Source organism: Aythya marila (assembly GCF_965140915.1).
Source record: "Aythya marila genome assembly, chromosome: 3".
Taxonomy (NCBI): Eukaryota; Metazoa; Chordata; class Aves; order Anseriformes; family Anatidae; genus Aythya; species Aythya marila.
The window spans coordinates 32733405-32755704 of record NC_139044.1 but is presented as its reverse complement, the minus strand read 5'-3'; the positions used below and the strand labels follow the sequence as shown (position 1 = coordinate 32755704).

General features: G+C 41.8%; 1 protein-coding gene across 2 annotated transcripts; it reads left to right on the top strand.

Annotated features, from left to right (window-relative positions):
- Positions 1 to 1794: 1794 nt before the first annotated feature.
- On the top strand, positions 1795 to 17680 carry FAM98A (family with sequence similarity 98 member A). 2 transcript variants are annotated; one of them, XM_082757943.1, is made up of 9 exons: positions 1795 to 1863; positions 2049 to 2128; positions 4370 to 4518; positions 6059 to 6193; positions 8548 to 8732; positions 10086 to 10166; positions 11504 to 11620; positions 14212 to 14379; positions 15810 to 17680. In XM_082757943.1, the coding sequence occupies exons 1-9, from the start codon at positions 1819 to 1821 to the stop codon at positions 16554 to 16556; spliced, it is 1707 nt and encodes a 568-aa protein (XP_082614069.1). In that variant the 5' UTR covers positions 1795 to 1818; the 3' UTR covers positions 16557 to 17680. The 2 variants fall into 2 exon arrangements, with proteins under 2 accessions (XP_082614069.1, XP_082614070.1); XM_082757944.1 differs by lacking the exons at positions 1795 to 1863; positions 4370 to 4518 and having other exon boundaries at positions 2052 to 2128.
- The last annotated feature ends 4620 nt before the right edge of the window (positions 17681 to 22300 follow it).

Sequence of the window (22300 nt, the reverse complement as noted above, 5' to 3'; positions counted from 1 at the left end):
AGCAAGGATGAGAAAACAGTGCTTGTGCAAATGGAAACACCACTGTCATCCTCTTCGCCTCTCCAGCTGATGGGGATGAAGGTCACGGTATGGATCCCTCCAGTAACACGCCTTAGGTTAATCAATTTATCCAGGATCTGGCCCCACATCGAGCTGCGCAAGGAGGCTGAGCACAACCATTGCACCAAGGAAATGTTACAAGCCAGCGTTTGGAAGGACAAATAAATCCGCCAAGCCCCCAGCTCAGACTATTCATCTAGCCCAGGCTCCAAGACACCATCTGAGATGCTTTGAGTAAATACAAGATGAATGTATTCATCTTGTAGACTGAAGTAAAAGCAGGACATTCTTACAAGTTTAGCCCAGCGATGATAAAGCAGCTTGCTATGAACCCTAATCTGTGTGAGGGAGGGGATTGTTTAAACTGAAATAGCCCATTGCTCTTCTTTACCAACAACTGTCCAACTAGAAGCAAACAGACGAACAGGGATACCCATATTACTCCATTCACATTATTATTTTTTTTTAGGAGGTATTTTTTCCTTTTTTCCCTTAAATAGTAGATCAACCTGCCTTGAGCTGCAGAAGCAGCAACTGATCTATCTATTAGTGAAAAATTACCTCTTTTCTAGCCCTTTGCGATACCACCTGTCTTCCTACACGATCCTCCCATGTTCGCAGCTTTCCTTTACGCACAAGAAGGGCAATTTCACCAAGCACAAGCACCCAGGGCTCCTCGGCCGGAGCATCAGCTCCCTGCGGCTGAGGGGCTGGGATTATTTTTGGCAGCAGTTTTTGGCTTGCCCTGCCGCAGCCCGGCCTTTCCACCGCATGCTTCCTTTTTAGTCCCGGTGTGCTTTCTGCGGGGCTGAAACCCTTGCGTGCACCAGCCCTTCCCACTCCCCGACCCCAAATTTAAAACCAGGTGACCTTGGGGCATCGGGCAGACCCCCAGGGCCGGCCCCGCTGCAGCACCCCAAAAATGCCCCTTACCAGCCCCCAGCTGCACCCCCAGTCCCACAGACCTGCCTGGAGAGAAAAGACACCCACAGGAGCAGCAATTTCTATATGTTGTTTTTATTTTCTTTTTTTCATTACTTGATTGTTAACGTTTTATTTTTTAACATTTTATTTTTAAGGTTTTATTTTTCAACGTTTTATTTTTAACGTTTTTAATACTGTATTTTTAAAATATTTTATTTTTAATATTTCATTTTTAATTTTTATATTATTTCGTTTTATTTATTTCGTTTTATTTCATTTATTTCGTTTTATTTCATTTATTTCTTCACGCCCCAGCCGCGACACCCCCCGACTGCTGTGGGGCCCCCTCAGGGCCCGCTCCTCTCAGCTCCCCCCCCCCCGCCTGTCAGGCCGCCTCCCTCAGCCAGCAGCCGGAAGCGGCCTGGCCCAGCCGCGAGGGGGATGCTGGGAGTTGTAGTCCCCGCGGCACGCCCCTGAGGGGTCCTGGCGTGCGCTCGCGGAGGCGTTTTGTCCGCTGTGCGCCGCCGTCCCCCCACCCCGCGCTGCGCGGCTCGCCCCGGCGCATTCCAGCACGGGTTCCGCTGCGGGGAGGGGGCCTTGCATGGGTCTGCCCCGCGCAGCGCCTGAACAGAAACACCCCCTCCTCCCCTCGTTCCGCGCTCCCACCCCACCGAACCGCCAGCCTCTCGCTATCGCCCTTCCCCTCCCTTCACCAGCACGGCGTGTCTCGGCGCTTAGATAAAAAAACCTTCAGCAAACACTGAGGGCCGATCAGGCTCCGCGGCGGGCAGCCGGGAGCCCTGCTCCTTCCCTCTTCCCCCCCCTCCCCCTGCCATGCCAACCCGGCAGTCGGCGGCGCAGCAGCAGCAGCAGCAGCGCGTGAGCGGCGGGCGCGTGCCGAGGGAGGCGGGGGGTGGGCGCGTGCCGGGGGCGCCTCACGCGGCGCGGCCGTTGGGGCCCTGAGGGGACGGGGCGGGAACGGGCGGGTAACGGCCGTAACGGCCGCGGGTGACGGGTAACAACGGGTGAGGGAGGCGCTGAGCGAGTCCCGCCGTGTCCCGCAGGTCCCCGCCTCCGCTCCCCGCCGCAGGATGGAGTTCGAGCTGCTGGAGAGCGACGTGCTGGAGTCGCTGGAGGACCTGGGGTAAGCGCCCGGCCGGGGGGGGGGGGGGGGTCGAGGGGGCTGGGGGCGGCCGCGCAGCGCTCCCTGGGGGCGTGCAGAGGGTTTTATCCCCTGGGGGAGCTGCTGGGGGTCGCTCCCAAGCGGGACACGCAGCGCCTGGTTTGTCAGGTGTTGCTGGGGCTCGGAGGGGAAAAGGGCCCTGCTGCGGTGCGCCTACCGCATTCAGCCGCTTTTTCTTTCTGCCACGTGTTTAAAAGGATGTTACTGGCTTGAAGGAGTTGGCGTTTCTGCGCCTCATCGGTGTCACTGCTGATCTCTGGCTCTTGTAAAGCGGGCAGTGAAAACGGGTTAAAGAAAATCGGTGACATCAGGCAGGATTGGCAACTCGGACTGGAATGGGAGAATTGGAGGGCTGAAGTCGTGGGGCTTCTAGTAACAAATTGAAGTAGCGTCAAACTGAAAAACTGCGTGCAGCGGAATGGCTTCCGTCAGTTCCCTTGGCTCTGTAACAACTGCAGTGTTGAAGGCCTCAGGCTGTGGTAGTAACTTTGTTATCCTTCACGGCTCAACCTATTCACTATAACGAAACTCTGAATACATTTGTAACGTATCACTTTTTTTTTTTTTTTAATAGCATTACACACGAAAGAGTTCTTTGCTCTTTTTCTGCTCCTGAGGTGCTTAAATGGCAGCCTCTTCTCCTTAAGTCAGTTTGTCGAACTAGTGCAAAAGCAAACAGACTTGGCAATGTAATGCTCCCGACAGAGGAGTATAGCTATAGAGCACAGGCAGCCGGGGGTGGGAGTACAAATGGAAGGAAAAAAAGGCTGCTTGCAGTCATGAGTCTGCAAATTGGATTGCAGGCCAAAAAGCTGTGTGCCCGAAGTCGTAGCTACCAGAGATAATTCAGTTACGATGTCTTACCTATCAAAGAAGAATCCTAGAAATGTGACAAATGACTTAAATGTGGATCCTACCACAGCAAAAGGCCTGTCGCTGCTGCAGTTCTACTTAAATCTATAACTTGATGCTGCTGTTGATTCATATATGTTCCCGTACACATGTGGGGCAGGACTTAAACTCGCTCCAATTAGTACGTTGGAATTGTCTGCCCCACTGTGGTAAGGTGCTAGAGGTGTAATATCGGATCACAACTTCCTCTCAACTGCTAGTAAATGCACTCTGTGTTATTAATCCTGCTGATATGTGGGGTGAAAGTTATTTTTGAGTATGGCTTCTTCATTTTGTTTGGCTGAGGTAACAAGTTGTTACATGGAAGAGAAACCCTTTGTGTGTGTGATGATAAGCACAAGAACAAAGTGTGGAAATGTACTCTTTAATGTACCCTTTGAGAGATGGTTTACTTCTGAGATTTGCCAAGAGTCAACAGAACTTGCTGGGTTTCTGTGCCTTTACTGGTGACTTTACCCTGGAAGTTCAAGAGTGATTTCTGTTGATTATTCTGACTCTCGGATGTCTTCCTGTTTTGGGTGCAGAACATCAAAAATATTGTGCATTTTCTACGTACACTGTGGTAAGCTCTGGCTTTGTTCTTCTGCCTGGCTACCTTCTCCCTACTTTCCTCTCTCCCACCAGCAGGGTGTCACTCACAGATGTCCTGAAAACTGCATCTTCTGAAACCAGCTCTGCAGAACCACGCTTTCTTACTCTAGGCCTGGTTCTGCTTATTTTCCTTATGCAAAGAACTAGCTGCTACTTACTTTTCTTGTACCCATTTAAGAGAGCAACTTTTCCAAAGAGGATATTGTTTAGCATCACTTTGACAATGTTTGTATTGCTGTTTTGTATGGCAACCCTTTAACATTTGATAGGAAACAACTTAAAAAGATGCACCGTTCTAGCAGTAATTATTCAACGTGCTGTAAAACCGTGTTCAGAAACGATACTTTGGAACTGTAGTTGCCTTGTATAGCAAGGCAATATATCGTATGTTGTAACATCTTTGAGAGCTAATGGCAAAGAAATTGCAGCTGTATGTGGTAACTTTCTCCAGGATGAAACATCTGATGATGATATTTTGTGACACAGTCTCTGTGGCGTTAAGCTAATGTGCATGGATATGCTTGGCTTACTCAGACGTTTACAGTTCAGTACAGGAATTTATCTTATCAGTTTGGATGTTCAGCATCTTGTATGCAGTGAGGGCGTAGCTCTCGATATGCATACAGCATAGAATAAATGTGCAGCAGGACATCAGTCACAGCAACCTTTAATGAACTGTGCTTTTGTTTTACTTGTCAGTTACAAAGGTCCATTGTTAGATGACGGAGCGCTGGCTCAGGCAGTCTCTCGTGGAGCCAGTTCCCCTGAGTTCACCAAACTCTGTGCTTGGTTGGTATCTGAGTTACGGCTGTTCTGTAAACTAGAGGAAAATGTGCAGGCAACTAACAGTAAGTAGCCATAACTCTAGCACAAACGTGCACTTCATGTGTGTTCTTGCATGCCATAAAGATTTGGGCTGATAATTGCTAAATCCATTGTACCAGTGAATACTGTCTGCACACTGTCAGATTGCTGGTTATTTTCCACCTCAGTCTTCAAACTTACCTAATGAACAGCCAGCAGTGGTTGAAATAACAGTGAGCATCAGTCTTCTGATGCTAGTGTTTTGTTAAATTGTTCAACCACGGATGTTTCTTAAAGTTCATGGATGGATTTGAGGAAACGTTAGGTTTTTTAGTAGATCCTGAGAAGACTTCTATTTCAAGCCTTTTGTTTGTAATTTTGATATAAGAAATACTGACTGTTCAAGGAAACATCCTCACAACTACTGTGACCATATTTTCTTTTTTATTGTTGGTTACCATAACTCTGTCCTAACCATGTATTTTTCCCTCTATGAAATACTCTGCAGAAAAGAGCTTGGAGATGTTAGTCTGTATTTTGGTGGAGAAAACAAATGCTAATTTTCCAAATAATTGCGATATTCTTCAGATTAAGTTGTTAAATTAGCGTGATAACCTGTACTTCCAAATATTTAGCATATCAACTCCAAACATGAGTTTAATTTTCAATCTACTCAGTGCCCAAAGATTGCTGCCTTATACCTCAACACACCTTGTTTTCCTTTTTCTTGCCATTTTTGACATGTGCATCCTTTCTTCTGTGAGTGTATTTGGCTCTCTAACAACATAGCTTCTTGCCTCCTGTAGTAGTATGAGTCCTACTATACATTTTGTTTCTAAAAAATAATACAATGTGGCAGTATTTAAAATATTTCAAATTCTCTAAACACATGGATAGCGATGTTTTTTATCTGTAGCATCATCAAGTCCTTCCTTTATTTTGTGTGGCTTGAGTTTATAAAAGACAGTTTTGGGTTACAGTCCCTTTTCAAAAGAAGACTGTTACTTTATAGCTATTTTTGCATAACTTGACTTAATGTTAGATTATCTTCAGTAGTAGCACTTAGTTTCTGACACAAATATCAATCTAAGCTCTGGCTTAAATGACTTAATTATTTTTAATGAAATTAAACCAGATCAATTGACAAACAAGAGTCAACGTGGACAGGAAGTAAAAAATATAAGTACTCATAAACTGTGTTGTTCATGATCTTAGCAGGATTATCTAACGTGTTCATGGCAGGAACAGTTACTTAGTACTTAAGATACCCCTGTAAAATTTGTGATGCATTTAATGCCACTCTTCACTATAGAATTTGTCAGTGGCTGTCTGTTGTAGCTGTGAACAACTTTCAGTGAAAAGTAATTTAACAATAATGAGGGACATTGTGCATACAAATAAGATATGCTGTGTCTTTGAGAAACCCAAAGAATGCATTTGGCTTCCATTAAAAGCAGGATTTTCATGTTAAATAGCAACTGGAGGGAAACATTATTCATTTTTTATAAGAGTAAATTTGCTTTAATCATATCATCATAGTGGGAGAGTTACTAGCTGTAAACAAATCATTCTTTTTCTTCTAAGGTCCAAACGAAGCCGAAGAATTTCAACTTGAAGTGAGCGGATTGCTGGCTGAAATGAACTGTCCATATGCATCATTAACATCAGGAGATGTGACAAAGCGCCTTCTTAATCAAAAGAACTGTCTCTTGCTGCTTAGTAAGTAAAAAGGGTGCTGGTAAGCAATTTTGGTTTTGTGTTAAGAATTGTATTCTTATGCTTAGTGAGATACTGTTGGGAGCTATTTCCCCACAGTGTATAAAAACAGCTATCTAAAATCACAAATTGATTTTCCCTGTAATATATGGTGTCAAAAAATTACACTTTTGGGTCTCATAAATTTACCAGTCACTCTACAGCCAGTGCATGATGGAAAATTTTCTGAACATTAACCTTGCTCACATTTAGTAACAAAAAGCCTGTCCTACTAATTCTCAAAAGGAAACCTTGAGAGGGAATCATTTGAAGATTTCTACCAGGTTTTAGTCACTGAACCTTATCATGTATAAAAATGACCGCTAACATCAAATGCATCAGCACTTAGGAGCCCCCACCAGGATTACTTGCAAGGCACAGTAAGACTAGCATTTTCCTACGCTCCAAAAATAATTGAAACTTCTGTGAAAAAGAGCGTTTTATTCCAGCTCCGGTGCTTTTGATCGTCTCCCTTAGTAAATAGCTTCAATGTTGCTTTCTGCTGCTTCAGAAGTAATAGACAGTAGCAAGGGTGATGTCTTCCATTTACTTTTCTGTCCAGCAGGTTTATTCCTGCTTGGGAAGTATAGGTGCAAAGGAAGTAGTACTTAAATTTGGAAAAAGTGTGTGGTGTTGATTCACATTTAAAATAATTCTGACTTGCAATTTTTATTATTATTAAGAATTTTAGTGCTAATTTTAATCTGATCTTAAATTCAACATATTTTTTGTTGCTTCCTCAGTTGCTGACGATTCTTTAACTTTTCAAAACAGAAATATTCTGCCTTCAGTTGAGATGTAAGAAATGAATTACAGAGTAGGTTCCAATACTGGACAAAAATTAGTAGTAAGGCTTGATCTGAACTTGATTTGAAAGTATGTTCAAAAATATCAGATGAAGTGAGGTAATTAAACTATAAATATAGTTCAAGCACATCTGCCATTCAGCCTATTCCCTGTGGGCAAAGCCCACAATAATTATGTCTGTGACATGGCTTATCCCAGAGGTCTGTGGTGATGCACGTTTTGGTAATATAAGGCTGTGTTCAGGAGCTGGACTCTGGTGTTCCATCTGGCAGCAGTATTTTGTTTATTGTCAAATATGGACTTAAAATTCTGTGTGTAACGTGGTAGTAATACCTAAAAATTCTGCATAGCTTTTATTACCTATATCAAGCTACCTTATTAGGTATCTTTTTGTATGTGAGCCATAACCTTTTTTTTTTTTAAAGAAAAAAGTTACCCTCTTTAAGCAAATATCAAATGGAAGATTTAGCAATATTCTTACCAAAAGCAACAAATAAACATAAGTAGGTAGGGTTGTATTGGTGAGCAACATTGCTAGAATATGATACGAACTGCTGGCATCTGCAAAGAGAAATTCCAATTTTATAGGTAATAAGTTGGTATTGTATAATTATAGGTTTACATGCTCATGAGTCTTTTTTATCGCTATAGTTTCTTATTTTTCAATTTTTAGTCTAAGAACTAATTATGTAAATTGCTGTTAAGGTCACCTGGTATGATTCAAGATAAAAATAAACACATTTAACAATACTTCTTAATTCAAACCTTCAAGTCGTGCAAACTGCAACTAAAGGCTGTGGGCTAAATTTGTATCATCATAACCTACATCATAATGCTGTAATTGTAGATGCAGATCATGTTCAGAAATTCTGTGACTTTCATTTTTTTTATTTGTCGGATAAAGGAGGAGTCTTGCAGGTGTTTTAGCTTCAGTTTCATCAATTACTACCTATCAATTACAGTTACTGCCTTCCTGTAAACCTGAATACTCAATAGTACTTTAAAAAGTGAAGTTTTTTTTTCCCTTCTGCATCTTGACTGCAGAAGTAAAGGAGATTCATCTAAAATTTCATTTGTATTTAGTCATGTCCTTGCTTCATTTCCCAGAACCTCAAGGCGTACTTGCTTGTCTAGCTTAAAGTGCATGTCCCAGTCCCTCATCCTGCTTATTTTCATGTTCCTAGTCTCCTGTCTTTGCTGGGCAAAGCCTGAAGGAAAAGAGCTGTGCTCTGCTGAACTCTGTGATAATACCTGTCAGAATTGCAAGTTTTTTTTTTTTCCAGGCTTTAGTTAGTTGCACTAAACCTTTTCCCTGTTTGCTGTGTTTCTAGCATTGGGCTCATCGATTGCTCAAAATATGAGTGTTCTGCAGATACCAAAATTATAGCCCTAACTCTTTCTAAACCACTTTATTTGCACATTTGTTGTTCGTAAGCGCTTGAATTCTCGTTGGTTCTAAAATATTGAACTCAACTATATTTGATGCTGAAATCTAATTTTTCTCACCCCAGCATACCTCATCTCAGAACTGGAAGCTGCCCGAATGCTGTGTGTGAATGCCCCTCCTAAAAAAGCACAGGAAGGAGGTGGCAGTGAAGTCTTTCAGGAGCTAAAAGGCATATGTATTGCTTTAGGCATGTCCAAGCCTCCAGCCAACATAACGATGTTCCAGTTCTTCAGTGGAATTGAAAAAAAAGTAAGATCCAAAGGAACAAAACTAGAATGCTTAAGATGTTACTATTTTAATAGAATGTACTTCTGCTACCAGGAAGAGATTCGCCTCTTGTGAAAATTCCAGTGTTTGAATTGTGATGGTTTACTGGGTATGCCCAAAGTCAGAATTTTGAAAATGAATTTAAAGGCTTTTTCCATGCCAAGGCATGAGGTCAGGACTGCTGCTATCATTTCCTTAAAGAGTGAGGTATTCCTTACTCTGCTGCAGGTGTCAATGTCATCACTTGTTGCAGACATGGAAAATGCTGAGCATAGGCCTCAGAAAGAACACTGGGAAGGAAAGTATTTCAAGATATGAAACTAAGAACAAACTTCTACAGGAACCCGTTGTTTTAAAAATGTTTAGATGAGAAGGTATTATAACTAAAGTCAAGTTTACACCTTTTCCCTAAGGCTTTATCAGTTTTCGTGGTTCCATTTATTTTTGTTTCTTTACATGTATGTGTTCTCCAGGTTGCCATTTTTAAAAAAAAAAAAAAGTTTTCCTTTCACTTGAGTGACTTTAATAAAGCAAACACCAAAGTGGAATAGGCTATCCAGTACACAAAGCAAAGGTGGGAAGCAGAGGTTTCTAAGCTACATTATGTATAGGTTTTCTTTGCAGGGGAGAGCAGAACAGCACCAAAGAACCTTTGTGAATTTTAAAGAACAGATGTGTTTATGTAGCTCCTGAAAATAATCTTAGACAAGTTTTTTTGATTAACCTTTTAGTTGTTATATTTAACCAAATCTAAGCAACTAAAACTAGTGCATCATTTCTTTGCAAAAAAAAAATAAATCAGTTTGGTTTGACCTGTTAAAAAAGGGGATGATGGTTTTCCAGCAGAAGTCCAAGGTGTGGAGTGGAAGCAGTTTGTTTTAACTTATAAAATCCAAATTTAAATTTCTGATGTGGAAGGCTTTCTCCTTTTGATTGTAAAGAGGGATCCTTCTTTAGGTCTTGTTGTTTCACATAGTGTTAACGCAACCTTTTTGACAAAAGTTTTTTTTTTTTCTCTGAATTAAAAAGGTGACGTATGGAATACTCCGTATTCAAGGGGAGCTTTAGCTCATGGAAACTTCCTGTTCTAGTTGTAGATCTCTCCATAGACACTTCTCTTAATTTTTAGATAATTATAGCCATACCTACCAGAAGTACTAAAGTATAGTTGCTTTCCAAAAGAAGTGTGGTCGATTCTCTATCCCAAACAAAACAACTTGATGTTGGAAGCTGCTGTGTCATGCCTGTGACCATTCAAGAGTCCTCTGCTGCAAGTTGAGTCTTGAAAAGCTAATCGCTTAGGGAATACTTACATTTTTGTGTGTCTCCTAACAGCTGAAAGAAACCCTAGCAAAGGTTCCACCTAATCATGTTGGAAAACCTCTGTTGAAGAAACAGCTGGGACCAGCTCACTGGGTAAGTAGTTGCAGGTGTTAGTGCCTGTTTCCCTTGTCCAGGTGCATAAAGTGTGAATCTTGATTCTGTGTGATGTTGCAAAATGTTTTTCTCATTCCTTTCCAAAGATGAGATAACAACTTCTTGCAGTGTTTTAAAACTTATGCTAATACAGGAAATATTCAGCAATTGCTGAAGGTCTTTCTTGGGTTCATGAATCTGTATGACTAGATGCACACGAAAGTTTCTCAACATAAAGGAGAAAACTATTATTTACAGTGGTGGGGCTCTGCTGACCTGTGTGCTTAAGCCTTCTTCTCCTGCCCCTTTCTAGTGCTGAGTGATGCAGCTTTGTTGAGATGTCTAACGTCCTTTCCCATAGCTTTTTTCCAGTAAATTTGTGGGTCTTCCCATCATTTTTTTCCTCTCTCTGTGCTGCTAGAGTAGTCATCTTCCTTCATAGCCTCTTCTTCAAGAAGCAGGGTGTGCAGATAGAAGCTGAGAGGGGCTGTACACCCAGGTGGCAGAACCATGATCATCTCCAGCTGGAACTTGGCTTTGTCACCTGCTGTTACAGAAGGGTGTTGCCTTGGTTAGATACTGCTGCTGAACCAGCACAAAGCTGTTTGCTGCTGCAAAACTCTGTGAGTCTCTTGAGCCTCTTGCTTAAGGTTGAAGATTTTCTATTCCCAACAGTCTGTTTCCTTGAGTACTTGTGCTGTCTGGGCTGAAATTTGGTCCCCACCACCCCCCTCCAGCCAGGCTTCAGTCAGTACATAAATATTTTCCTTAATGGTGCATATTTTATCTGTTGCCCTGACTAGTCCACTGTGTGCTTCTAGTGATGGCTTTTACCCGTAGGGCACTCTGTTGTCTTGTCTGCGTGCAGGCTGTGCTTTAATCAAGATCCTCTTATAGTTCTTTTAGTGCTCTATCTTTGTACTTAAGCTTGCTTCTTTTTAAGAAGGCAAGGACACCCTGGTCCCTAGGATTTAAGTTATATGCTGGTATCTCTTTCAACCTGTTGTATTTAGTGTTTTCTCGCTTTTTGCTTCTGTGTCCTGGTGGGTGTGAAGAAATGTCTTAACAGTGCGTGCAGCTTCTAAATCCCTTCTAACAGACAGCTGTGTCTGTTAGAAAAGGGATAAGGCTGAAAGTGGAGATAACAGAGCCTTTGGGGCAAATAGTGTCAGCAGACATAGCTTGCTGTAGGCTCATTTGTCAAAGTAGGTGACTGCAGGCTCAAGCCCTGGTTAGTGTCCACACATCTGATTCTCTTCCATACACATAGTTAATTGTCTTAAATGGAAATATTCTATCTATAAGGCATAAGCTATATTTGCAATTTTTCATTTCAGGAAAAAATTGAAGCAATTAATCAAGCCATAGTCAACGAATATGAAGTCCGAAGAAAACTGTTAGTCAAACGTTTGGATGTCACTGTGCAGTCCTTTGGCTGGTCAGATAGAGCTAAGGTACAAATAACTTGCTGTGAAGTCCTGGTTTATGGTAATCCTTTATAATAACTATTCCTGGAAAACTGCTTCATTGTTTTGCCCTTTTTGAGTAAGAAATAACCAAAGATATTGTCTGCTTTTGAGTTTCTGAAGAAGTTTATCACAACAGAAGATAACTACAACATTTTCTTTAAAGCTGATTTGTTGTTAAAAGCACCATGTGAAACGAGAAGATATACAATGTATAATATACACCAAAGCCAGAACAGAAAATTAATAGGCTACTAGAAAAAAAAGAGTAGGAGATTACTGGTCCAACCATTTGCATTGAGAGTACCTCAATGTGAATCTCTAAGTGCTGCATCTGTGTGGTAGAAAAGCAGCTTCCTGTTGACCACTCCTTAATTTTGTGCTGTCCATAGTGATCAGATTTCCTCAGCTCAAAGTGTGTCTGCAAGCACAACTTGACAGATGCACGTCAAGAAATTCTGCTTTTAGAAATATTTTAAAAAATTTAAAAAATGTTTTCCTCATTTCCTATGTTTTATAGTGAAAAAGGAATGAGCGTTTATGACAACAAATCTGAATTACTGCATACAGCAAGTATGACAGTATTTAAAAAATTGTATGCAAAGTTTTTCTAGGGCTTAAACCAAATCGGCAAGCATGAAGTTAATTATGATGCTGCTAACAGTGTTTGAGACTGAGGAGTAGTTAGTCATAAATTGTGGCTCATGAAGTGCCACGTGCTTTTCATTCAAAAAGCAACTGTGTTTTAATCATATGTGGCCTCTCCCCTTTTATTCACCACCTAACAGGACTTCTGCTGATGTCTTTCTCTTAAACTTAGCATTCTTTAGTGGTGTTTTTATTTTTTATTTTTTTCTTAGTAGATCAGGGAGTTACCCAGTTCGAATATTTTAATAGTGACTGAGGCAAAAATATGGACCAGGTTAAAAAACAGGTTCCTTTTGGTTGTTATAGCTTTAGTATCCAAATCCATGATTTTGTTTTTTCTTCCCCTAGGAGAATTCTAAGATGTCTTTGAACTTGACTAGCTATATGAAAGCCTTTCAGAGAAACCACAAAGTGCATATGTGTTTATATTCATTGAAATTCAAATCTAAATTTGTTACAGCCGCCAACACTATGAAACTGGGCAATGTGGCTATAGTGTTCCAGACATGCAGTACAGTTTGTTTTAATAGTAATTTCTAGCAATGCTTTAATATGTGGTGGTCATTTTAAATATTTTAAAATTAATAAAAAATCAGAATATGACATTATTAACTAAACAGTTATTTTTCCAGATGGTGGAAAACATCAGTAAAATTTTTATAGTCTGTTATTAGGGTTTTTTATTTAGGCAAAATTTGAAATCTTGAATTATTAATATCACAAGAGCTCCATTAAACTTGCTACACATAAACATACACAAAAACATACTACTGGTGGATACTGTTTCTTCTGACTTTAGCCAATGCCAGGTAATGAAGTGCATGTTTTCCTTCATTTTAATAAACCTTTTTCAGTTTGGAATGTAGAAGTACAAGCTCTTGGTTCTGAAAACTTAATCCTGGAGTCACTTAGAAATACGCACTCTAACCTCTTCTCAGTTCTAGTTTTCTGTATTTAGATGGAAAAAAAGATTTTAGGATTTTAAAACTTGCTTTTAAATTTTTGCCCTACCAAGAGATGTGTTGGAAAACCAATCTTGCCCATTCTCACTGCTGTCATCTGAGGTCCAGCTGTCCCTGCAGCCATTTTGTCTGTGTGCAGATTGCAATCTGTTTTATCTTAACTGCATCCTGCATTGTATTCTAAATGAAGGCAGATGTAGCTCGTGTATTAACTCATGCACTATTTTGTTACATCTGTCAATTGGATAATTGCTATCATGGTTTTAAGGTGTTTGAAACAGCAAGTACAGTACAGAAACAGCAAGTACATGCCAAAAAGTATTAGAGGAAATAAAATTGCTTACAAGGCAAAATTGAACCCTAAGACATGATTTCTAGCTTGGGGTCCACAGTACACAAGACAAAGGGCTGGTTTGAAACAAGTTCCTGAGAGCTTTAGTTCTTCCAGTACTTCTTGATGGAACCTGACTGGACTGAAGACTGAAAGAGTTAATGTAGCCTTCTGCTGGTGCAGGGTTGGTGAATTGGTGATGCAATTGTAACTGGAATGGATGCGGGGCAGGGATTAGTTCAGGCACATGAGGAGGGCTTGAGACTGGTTCCGAATATGTTTCACTTTTGGTACCACATTAGCAGTAGTTGATATAACTATATGGCGCACTCTTGTTCTGCGTTTGCCTGAAAAATAAGTCTGCACATATTTTCTTAATGTTAAAATAGTCAGAAAATCGATGTCATGTCAATTCAGTCAGAATATTGTTTCATGCATTACTTCAGAAATTAACTTGACAAATGTGGGATTTGTTGCGGTGATTTTTAGTTAAGTGATTCTTCCTGTTTTCATTTTTTTTTCCTATTTGCAGTGGCATCTCATTCTTCAGTGTTGATTCTTTTGGTGAAGTGTCCCGTTCCTTTCCTATTTTCCTATTACTTTAGCTGACTGCGTTTTGTTTTTCTTTTCATCAACAGAGTCAGACAGAAAAACTGGCTAAAGTCTATCAGCCAAAACGTGCCCTCTTATCTACTAAGTGCACTATTTCCGTTGCAAATCTCTTGGCAGCTCGACAGGACCTGTCAAAGATTATGAGAACAAGCAGTGGGTCCATCCGAGAGAAGACTGCATGTGCCATTAATAAGGTACTGTTGGTGATGAGTGGCTAACATCACTTCTATTAATGAATATTCAAGTCATTTGAATGTAGTAATAAATCTTTCTTATTTTAGGATTCTAAGTGGAAGTTGGATATAAGGGATAAGAAACATGGTGTTTACGTACTCCATAATGTACTGATATACAGTCTAGAGAACTTCAGTTTTATCTGTTCAGGTTCAGAGTGCTCCTTTCTTAGGGGTAGTAAAAATAAATAAATAAAAAATCTTGAACAGTGGAAGTTGGCCTGTTGTATCTTATTAGAATTACTGATGATATTGCACTGCTGCTACTTAATTCTGTCATGATATTTAAAATTCATGATATTTAAACTAACATGTCTGTAGTAACTTTGTCCTATGTAAATAGAATCTGTTAAGATCTTAGATTTCTCTGTATGCAAATAAGAGATTCTAGTCAAGTGTGTAGTTCTAGTAATGACACAAGGAATGGTAATTTAGACTAAACAATTTCCCTTGTTTCAAGAATTAAGTTTTCACAGGAGTAAGGGGCTCACAAGAGCACATGCACTGAACTTGCAGCTCTGTAACTGTACAGAAGTATACCTGGTACTTCAAAATTTGTAGTTGTACATACACACTTTTCTCCATTTTAGGGTACAATTGTAGTTCAGATAATGTTCAAATTCCACTAGGATGGAATAGTGCTGTGCTGATTTGACCTCCCAAATACTTTTTGCACCTTTTTAGCGTACTTTGAGTGAAGAATGTAAAAGAAAGTGAGTGGGCATGAAGACACGTGACATACAGTATCATGAGACTGTATATACATTTTATTAGGAATGCAGTACTGCCCAGCTGCTGATCCATACTCTGTTAACTGCTAGTCATTATCAGGGTTTAATGTCTTCCAAGACAGTAACAGAAATTAACAAAATAACCTGCTTCCATTGAAGCTTTTTTCTGTTGCATTGTTTCACACTTTAAAATGATACAAATGCCCTGTCCCATTTGTAGTCTTGCTGTATTCTTAATGTCACAGCACCATTGGACAGCTGAAGCCTTATAGTCTTGCTTACCTCTGGTGCTGTCTGAAACTTGTTGGTTGGTGTGTGAAGTTCAGAAAGTTTTTCTGTGTCCTTACTGAGAAATAAAAATCTTTGCATGTGGTTTACCAAAGATATTATCATAGCTGATGGCTTCTACAGCAAATCAGTGCCACTGAAGAGAAAGCTGTGAGTATGGTGCCACTCAGTCTGAGATGAACAGTCTGCAGTAGTAAGTGGTTGAGTGAAAGACTGTATGGATGCTGCCTTTATTTGTGAGCCTGCTGTTTGAACAAGGGACCCAGGTCTCCAAGCTTGTCTTGTTAGCAGTGCTTGGAGTGCTAGATAATTCCTGTGACTCTTCTATGAGGTGTAACAACTCCTACTAAAGTTCTCTCTTACCCTTTGCAGGTGTTAATGGGCAGAGTACCTGACAGAGGAGGAAGGCCCAATGAAATTGAACCGCCACCTCCTGAGATGCCACCCTGGCAGAAAAGACCAGAGGCTGGTCCACAGCAAAGTGGAGGCAGAGGAGGAAGAGGTGGCTACGAATCCTCATATGGAGGGCGAGGAGGCTATGACCATGGGGGTCACGACCGAGGAGGAAGAGGAGGCTATGACTCATCGTATGGAGGACGAGGAGGTCACGAACAAGGAAGTCATGATCGAGGTGGGCGAGGAGGACGTGGTGGTTACGATCATGGCGGCAGAGGAGGTGGAAGAGGAAACAAGCTCCAAGGAGGCTGGACAGATGGTGGAAGTGGTGGCTACCAGGATGGCGGCTACAGGGAGAACAACTACAGAGATGCAGGTTTTCAAACAGGTGGCTACCACGGTGGTGGTGGCGGCTACCAAGGAGGAGGCTATGGTGGCTACCAGTCATCTTCATACACGGGAAGTGGCTACCAAGGGGGTGGTGGTTACCAGCAAGACAACAGATACCAGGATGGTGGGTCCCACAGTGACCGAGGGGGTGGGCGTGGAGGAGGGAGGGGTGGCCGCGGAGGGCGTGGTGGTCGTGGAGGTCAAGGAGGAGGCTGGGGAGGCAGAGGAGGACAGAATTTTAATCAAGGCGGGCAATTTGAGCAGCACTTCCAGCACGGAGGCTATCAGTATAACCAATCTGGTTTTGGACAAGGAAGACACTTTACGAGTTGAGGCTGCTAAAAACTTTTGCTTCAGCAGAGCTCAAATAATAGAAACCTGGTTTTGTGGCCTGGCTTAATCTCTTCTAGAATTAGTACAGGTTTGTACACGTCAGGCAGAATCTCCTTGGGTGGGATGTTTTGTACCAAGCAAAGTACAGTTTTCTGTAGACTTCCCACCCCACCCCAACCTGTCTGAATTAAATGCACCATAACTACCCACTGCACTTCACCTAAATATGAATTAATAGCTGTGCTTTTTAGATGTTGGACTGATGTCTTCTGCTCAAAACACATCTGTCTTGAGCAGCTGCCTGCTGTGTTTGCCTTCCACTTTGGCTAGAGAAATATCAAGACTTGTCTGGTCAAAATTGTCTATTGCAATACTCAATAGGTCTGCATCTCCCCACCCCATAATCATTGTTCAGTTATATGATCTAAAACCAGACTATTGCTTTTGGCTTGCTGGCCTGTTGTGCGTGTAACTTTGACTAAAATATGAGAGCCCACACAGCAGATTCTATCTAACAACCAGGTTTGTTGTCTGTTATATGAGCTCTGCTGTAGATGCCATGGTTAGTAGCCTTATCTCTTCCACTAAGCAAAGTTTTTTCCCACCTGCTCAACTCTGAAGACTGACCGCCGCCAAAATCTGCAAAGATCATTTAAAACTAAGCTAAATTGTGAACTGATAGTGTGTGTAGGCCTGTAGTTAGGTGTAGCAATTCAAACTGACCTGCATCCATCCAAAACAAGTTGCTCCTCCTCCAAACCTAATTTTTACTTGAAATCAGCTAGAAAAAATGACAAACTGATTTTTTTTTTTTTTTTTTTGCAAGTTATTACCACTGGCTCAGCAAATCTAGGGCAATTTGTTTTGGGGGTTGTCTTTTTAAAGAAATGCACTACGGCCTGGGAAGATTAGTTCCTGCCTGGAGGAAGCCCTTTTATTATTGCTGCAGAAAACAAAGCCTGGCTGAGTTTGATGTTCTAACATTTTTTTTTCTTTACTGAAAGCCACATAATGCTTCTTGCTGGGTTTTTTTGTGTACATAAACGTTGTCAAGCTGTGAAAGAAAATGGCTGAAGGTGTGCTGTTGTATAAAAGGTGAGCAATAAAAGTATCTGTATGTTCCCTTTTGCTTTAGTTTCTTTTCCTTCTTGGTGATGAATAAAGCAGTTGCAGTAGCTGGGAACTCTAGGGTTTTCTGGCTGCTTCATCTGTTTTGTTTTAATCTCTTTTATGTGTTCTAAGTGCCCCAGAAGTACTGTGCATTCTGCCTCCTTAAAAGCTGTCAGAACTGGAGCAGATGGGAGGAATGGGTTTTGTTGCTTTTGGTGTGTTCTGTTCCTCCCCTCTGATTTGGTGTAGCAGCATAGTCCCTCTCTGGGGTCTTTGTATGAAGTTACTCTTAAGCTGCCTCAGCATCAGTCTCCTGGTTATGCTCCTTCATGTCCTGTGAATATGATATATTTTGGGGACTCTCCTGATGCTGTCCCAGCCTGTGGGACTGTGCTGATAGCGGAGTGGCTGGGCTGTGTAAAGTACCCCAGGGGCTGAATTCAGATTGACGCAGGTAAAAGTAATCCAAGGATTACAGAAATAACATTACATTTGAGAGAATCTGTGTAACGCTGGTTTTGTCGTAATTCAAATTTATCATGTAAATAAGCTGATAAAACATTGTTTAGGCTCTATCTCCCTGTATTTCATTATGTGATCCATCTGAAAATCTCCTGCTTAATTTGGTCGGGCCACTAGGTGCTGCTAGCGATTCACAAGCTAGAACTGAAGTGCCTTTCCATGAAAGGCACTTGAGAATCTCAGATAATGTCTGTTATAGTGTTTTGTTTTTGTTTGCTTGTTTGTTTGTTTTAGTGCTTCAAACAGATTTTGACAAGCCTGATAAGGAAAAAGTTTTCCATGTTGAATCCAGGTCTTTGGGGGTCACCCAGATAGAGCTGTCTCAGCATAATACGGTTCAAATCACAAAGCATTCATCTAAAGATGGATGTTACTGCATCGCAAGGGTATTGATGGGTTCTTGTATCAGGGTGCTCCAGGAAAGGATCTACCTTGTGAGAGGGCAATACCTTGCCTGCTTGGCTCAGTGGGTTTTACAGGCTTTTTATTTTATTTTTTTTTTAATTTAAATTAAGATTCTTTCAACTGGGATGGTCCTGGACTGATAAAGGTGGATTGGCAGAGGTAGAGAGCCTCTGTCTGGGAATGTAATAGTGTCAAGCTGACAGCTTCTGCTTTTCCTCACGCTGCTCCTCATGGTAAAGAGGCTGGTGGTGTCTGTCAGTGCATTTTGAGTGCTGCAAACCCATCCCTAATGAGAGAGCTTTTAGTAGCTTTTTCTCCTCAAAATATGCAGCTTCTCCTCCCTCTTCCAGTATTTAGGGTCTGCTGACCCCTGTTTTTATTGCTGTTTGAGGGGGGACTTTTTGAAGGAGAAGAAAAGTCAAAACAGGAGGCTTTACAGGAAAGAAAACACTTTGCTTCTGCCAGCTGTTGTTGTTTTCCTTACTCTGTTTCCTCCTAGTGTGCTGTGACTTCTTTGTTTTTCAGAGAAAACAAGCTTTGTATATGTGTAGAGAGCAGCCTTTATTAATCGAAGCAAACAGCCGCTGCTTTGTTACTGTCTGTATGATGCCCTGATACTTTGATACTGTTTTGCAAACAAGATTCCTGCTGGGCCGAAAGGAATCTCGTAACTGGAAACTGGGAGAGCAGAGATGGGTTGTGGAGATTATTAGGCTTGTGGTGGATTGAATGTATGTGCTGGATTTCATTTTACAGCATGATGGAAAGCAGAACTCCAGGAGATCAAGAAGGCAACTAAGTAAGCAGGCATTTATACAATGTAAACAGTGTTCTTCATTTAAACCCTGGTTGTTCTTGACACTGTCTTCTATAAGCTTTGGGTATCTTGTTCTGCTTTTCCCTTAGTGTCTTTCTCTCCAGCACCTTGTGTCTCCTCTAGCTTCATTTGCATTGCTTTTCCATCCTGTCTCTTGAGAGAGTTATCCTAAGAGTTGTCGCTGTGCAGGAAAATGCATCCTGTTTCTCATAGGCTTGAAAACATGTTTGCTTCCTATATCAGGCATGTTGGTCCGTGACTTAAAATACCGTGCTCTGTTTGCACTGTAGTCACAGTTGGATTCTCAGGAACAGATAAGCATTTACTTTTTATTCCTTACTGTGTGCAAACCAGTAATGCAGCAAGGGAAAAGAGCATCAAGCTGAGCTTTCACCATGCATCACTCGCCTTGGGAAGCCTTTTTGCTTGTAGCTGTTCCTTGGCTGGTTTATCGTTAGGATTGGTGTTGGCTGGTAATCCTTAGCTCACTTTTCTAGTCAAACCCCTGAAGCGTGCAGCTTCACAGTGCTGTGCCATTCCAGGTGGTGGCCCCAAGAGGGGCTCCTCTATCCACGGGTTGGATTTCTCAGCCAGAGCGTGCAGGAAACCTGTTCTAACATGGTGAGGGCTTCGACTGTGTCTCCTTTAAAATGCTCTTTGTATCTGAGTGCCTCAAACACTGGGCTCTATATCAACCAACCTCTGGCCTAATAAACTAGACACTCTTGCTTTATTAGCCTCCTAGTGTACCCTTAGGTTAGAATCACATCAGCGCTGCAGAGAGCAGTATGTGACACGAATATGAAGCGTTTCTCCTGTGTAGGCTCTCAAAACACTAATGAATTTGTTTGTTTCGGGTTGTTTTTTTTGAAAGGGACACAAACTGAAAAAGCAAGGGCTATTACCAGCTGTAAATGTTGCTTTCTTCCCTTGGCTGAAATAAGTAGCATATCTAATGACTAAACAACCAAGGTTAGAAGGGAAAAAATATTTTTTTCTCCCATGTTTACTCTATGATTTTTACAGCTCCGAGTGCTGTCAGTGTCATTGTTTCCCCTTTATTGTCCAGTGATTTCCCCTCTTGTCCACGTGGGTCTTTCCCACAACAGAGGAGAGAAAAACAAGTACAAAAAGTAGGAAAACACTATTGTAAAACCAAAGAAAGAGAGAGTCTGCCTGTGCTGTGGGCAGGTGGAAGGTCATAACTCGTTTTCACACATGAAGCAGAGATGAAGGTGATAAGGACTCTTTAAACTTTCCGGCATTGGCTTAACTCATGGAAAAAGCAGACTCTTTGGCTAAATTTCATAGTGCCCCAGCAGTAGCCTTTTGCTGATGGTTTTCCAGTCTCTTAGGACTGGATTGTCAGCAGCTGTAAACAGCAGTTTGGAGTTCAGCACAGATTTTCCAATGAGCTTAGCCTGAGAGAGAGATGTTGGCTGCACCGCTTTTTCGAGAATCTAGTTCAGTTTGCTGATAACTCAAAAACTTGTTCCAAAGTTACATCTATTCCTCCAGTGTCCCCGTGTGGGCCAACTCTATCAAGACTCTCTCGAGAAGTACTTGGAGCTGTTTTTCGTGCTGTACAGATGCCCATCAGTTAGGCTGATGCTGAGTGAAGCAAACCTTGGTTATTTTTTCTTGTCTGTGATGATCGCAGAACAACAAGCCCTTGTTTCTCCTCCTCCTCGTCTCCTTGAAGTCTGCATTCAGATCTTTCTTCCTTCCTTCCTTCCCTTTCTGCTGAGTCTCTGTTGGGGTCCCTTCCAGTCCTGGTGTCACGTAGAGGGAGAGCTTTCTTAGCTTAGAGAGCTCTTCCCACGCTTAGTCCCCATCTGTCTGTTGTTTACTGTGGTGTTTTTCTTCCCTGTGTCCAGGATCCTTTACATGAAGTTATTTCCTACAGAGAGGCTCAAAACTTCTGGCGCTTGGGTCCCAAGCTGCAAGGATCCTTGTCTGGGTGCTCAGGCTGCCTCAAGCAGGTGTCCAAGTGCCCTGTGGGAAAGCCTTGGGGGCTATGTTTTCACTTTGGCTTCCACAGAGGAATCCCTGAGCAACAGACCACAGGGGTGACTAGGCAGCCCTCTCCTGTTCAGAAAATATAAAACTTCAGGCGGCAGCTGCCCCTAACCTTGCTCAGCAGCCTAGCTTATCTTCTCGGGTGTCCACTTGGCTACTTGCGTAGTGCTCAGAGCTGCTCGGTAAATCTGGTGGCAAAGCTGCAGCTCACTTACTTGTAACACAAGGCTTTGTGTAGGCTTTGTGGAAGCACAGAAAGTGCTGGTGGGTCTGGCTTGCACAGCCCTACCATCTCTTACAGGGTTTGCCCAAGTATTTGCATTTGTCACCTACTGTCATTGCTTCTATTCTTTGGCATTTGCAGATAAGGCTGTAAATAAGACTTGGCATGTAAATAAGGTTTGGCATAATCTTTCTTCTTCCCGCTCTTTCAAAGCACAAAAATGCCCCTTTTTTCTCACTCAGATTCCTAAAGATCCAGAGGAAGGAAGAACAGTAGAAGCACCCAGCATCATCTGGGATTGTTTCTCATTGTAGCTACTTTGTTAATCCAATACACATGGCCCTCTTGCACCTTTTCCTGAACGCTCTCCTGGAATTGCTCTACAAGCAGGCAGGATTTCACCGAGGCCAGCAGAGGTGTATAGCTCAGCTGGGATCTGTGATGGCTGGTAGGTTTTGCCTTCTGTGAAGTCAGAAGAGCCAAACAAGAAATTCTTTGTTGCTTTACTCAGACTGGGGATCTAAGCTTGTTTTTGTGAGCTGAGGAAAAGTCTTGTCCCTGTTCAGAAAAAGGCATCAACTGTGGAGTAAGGAGAGAAAAGGATTTTTTATTTTATGTATTCAGGCTTCCTCCAAAATAAGGAGCTCA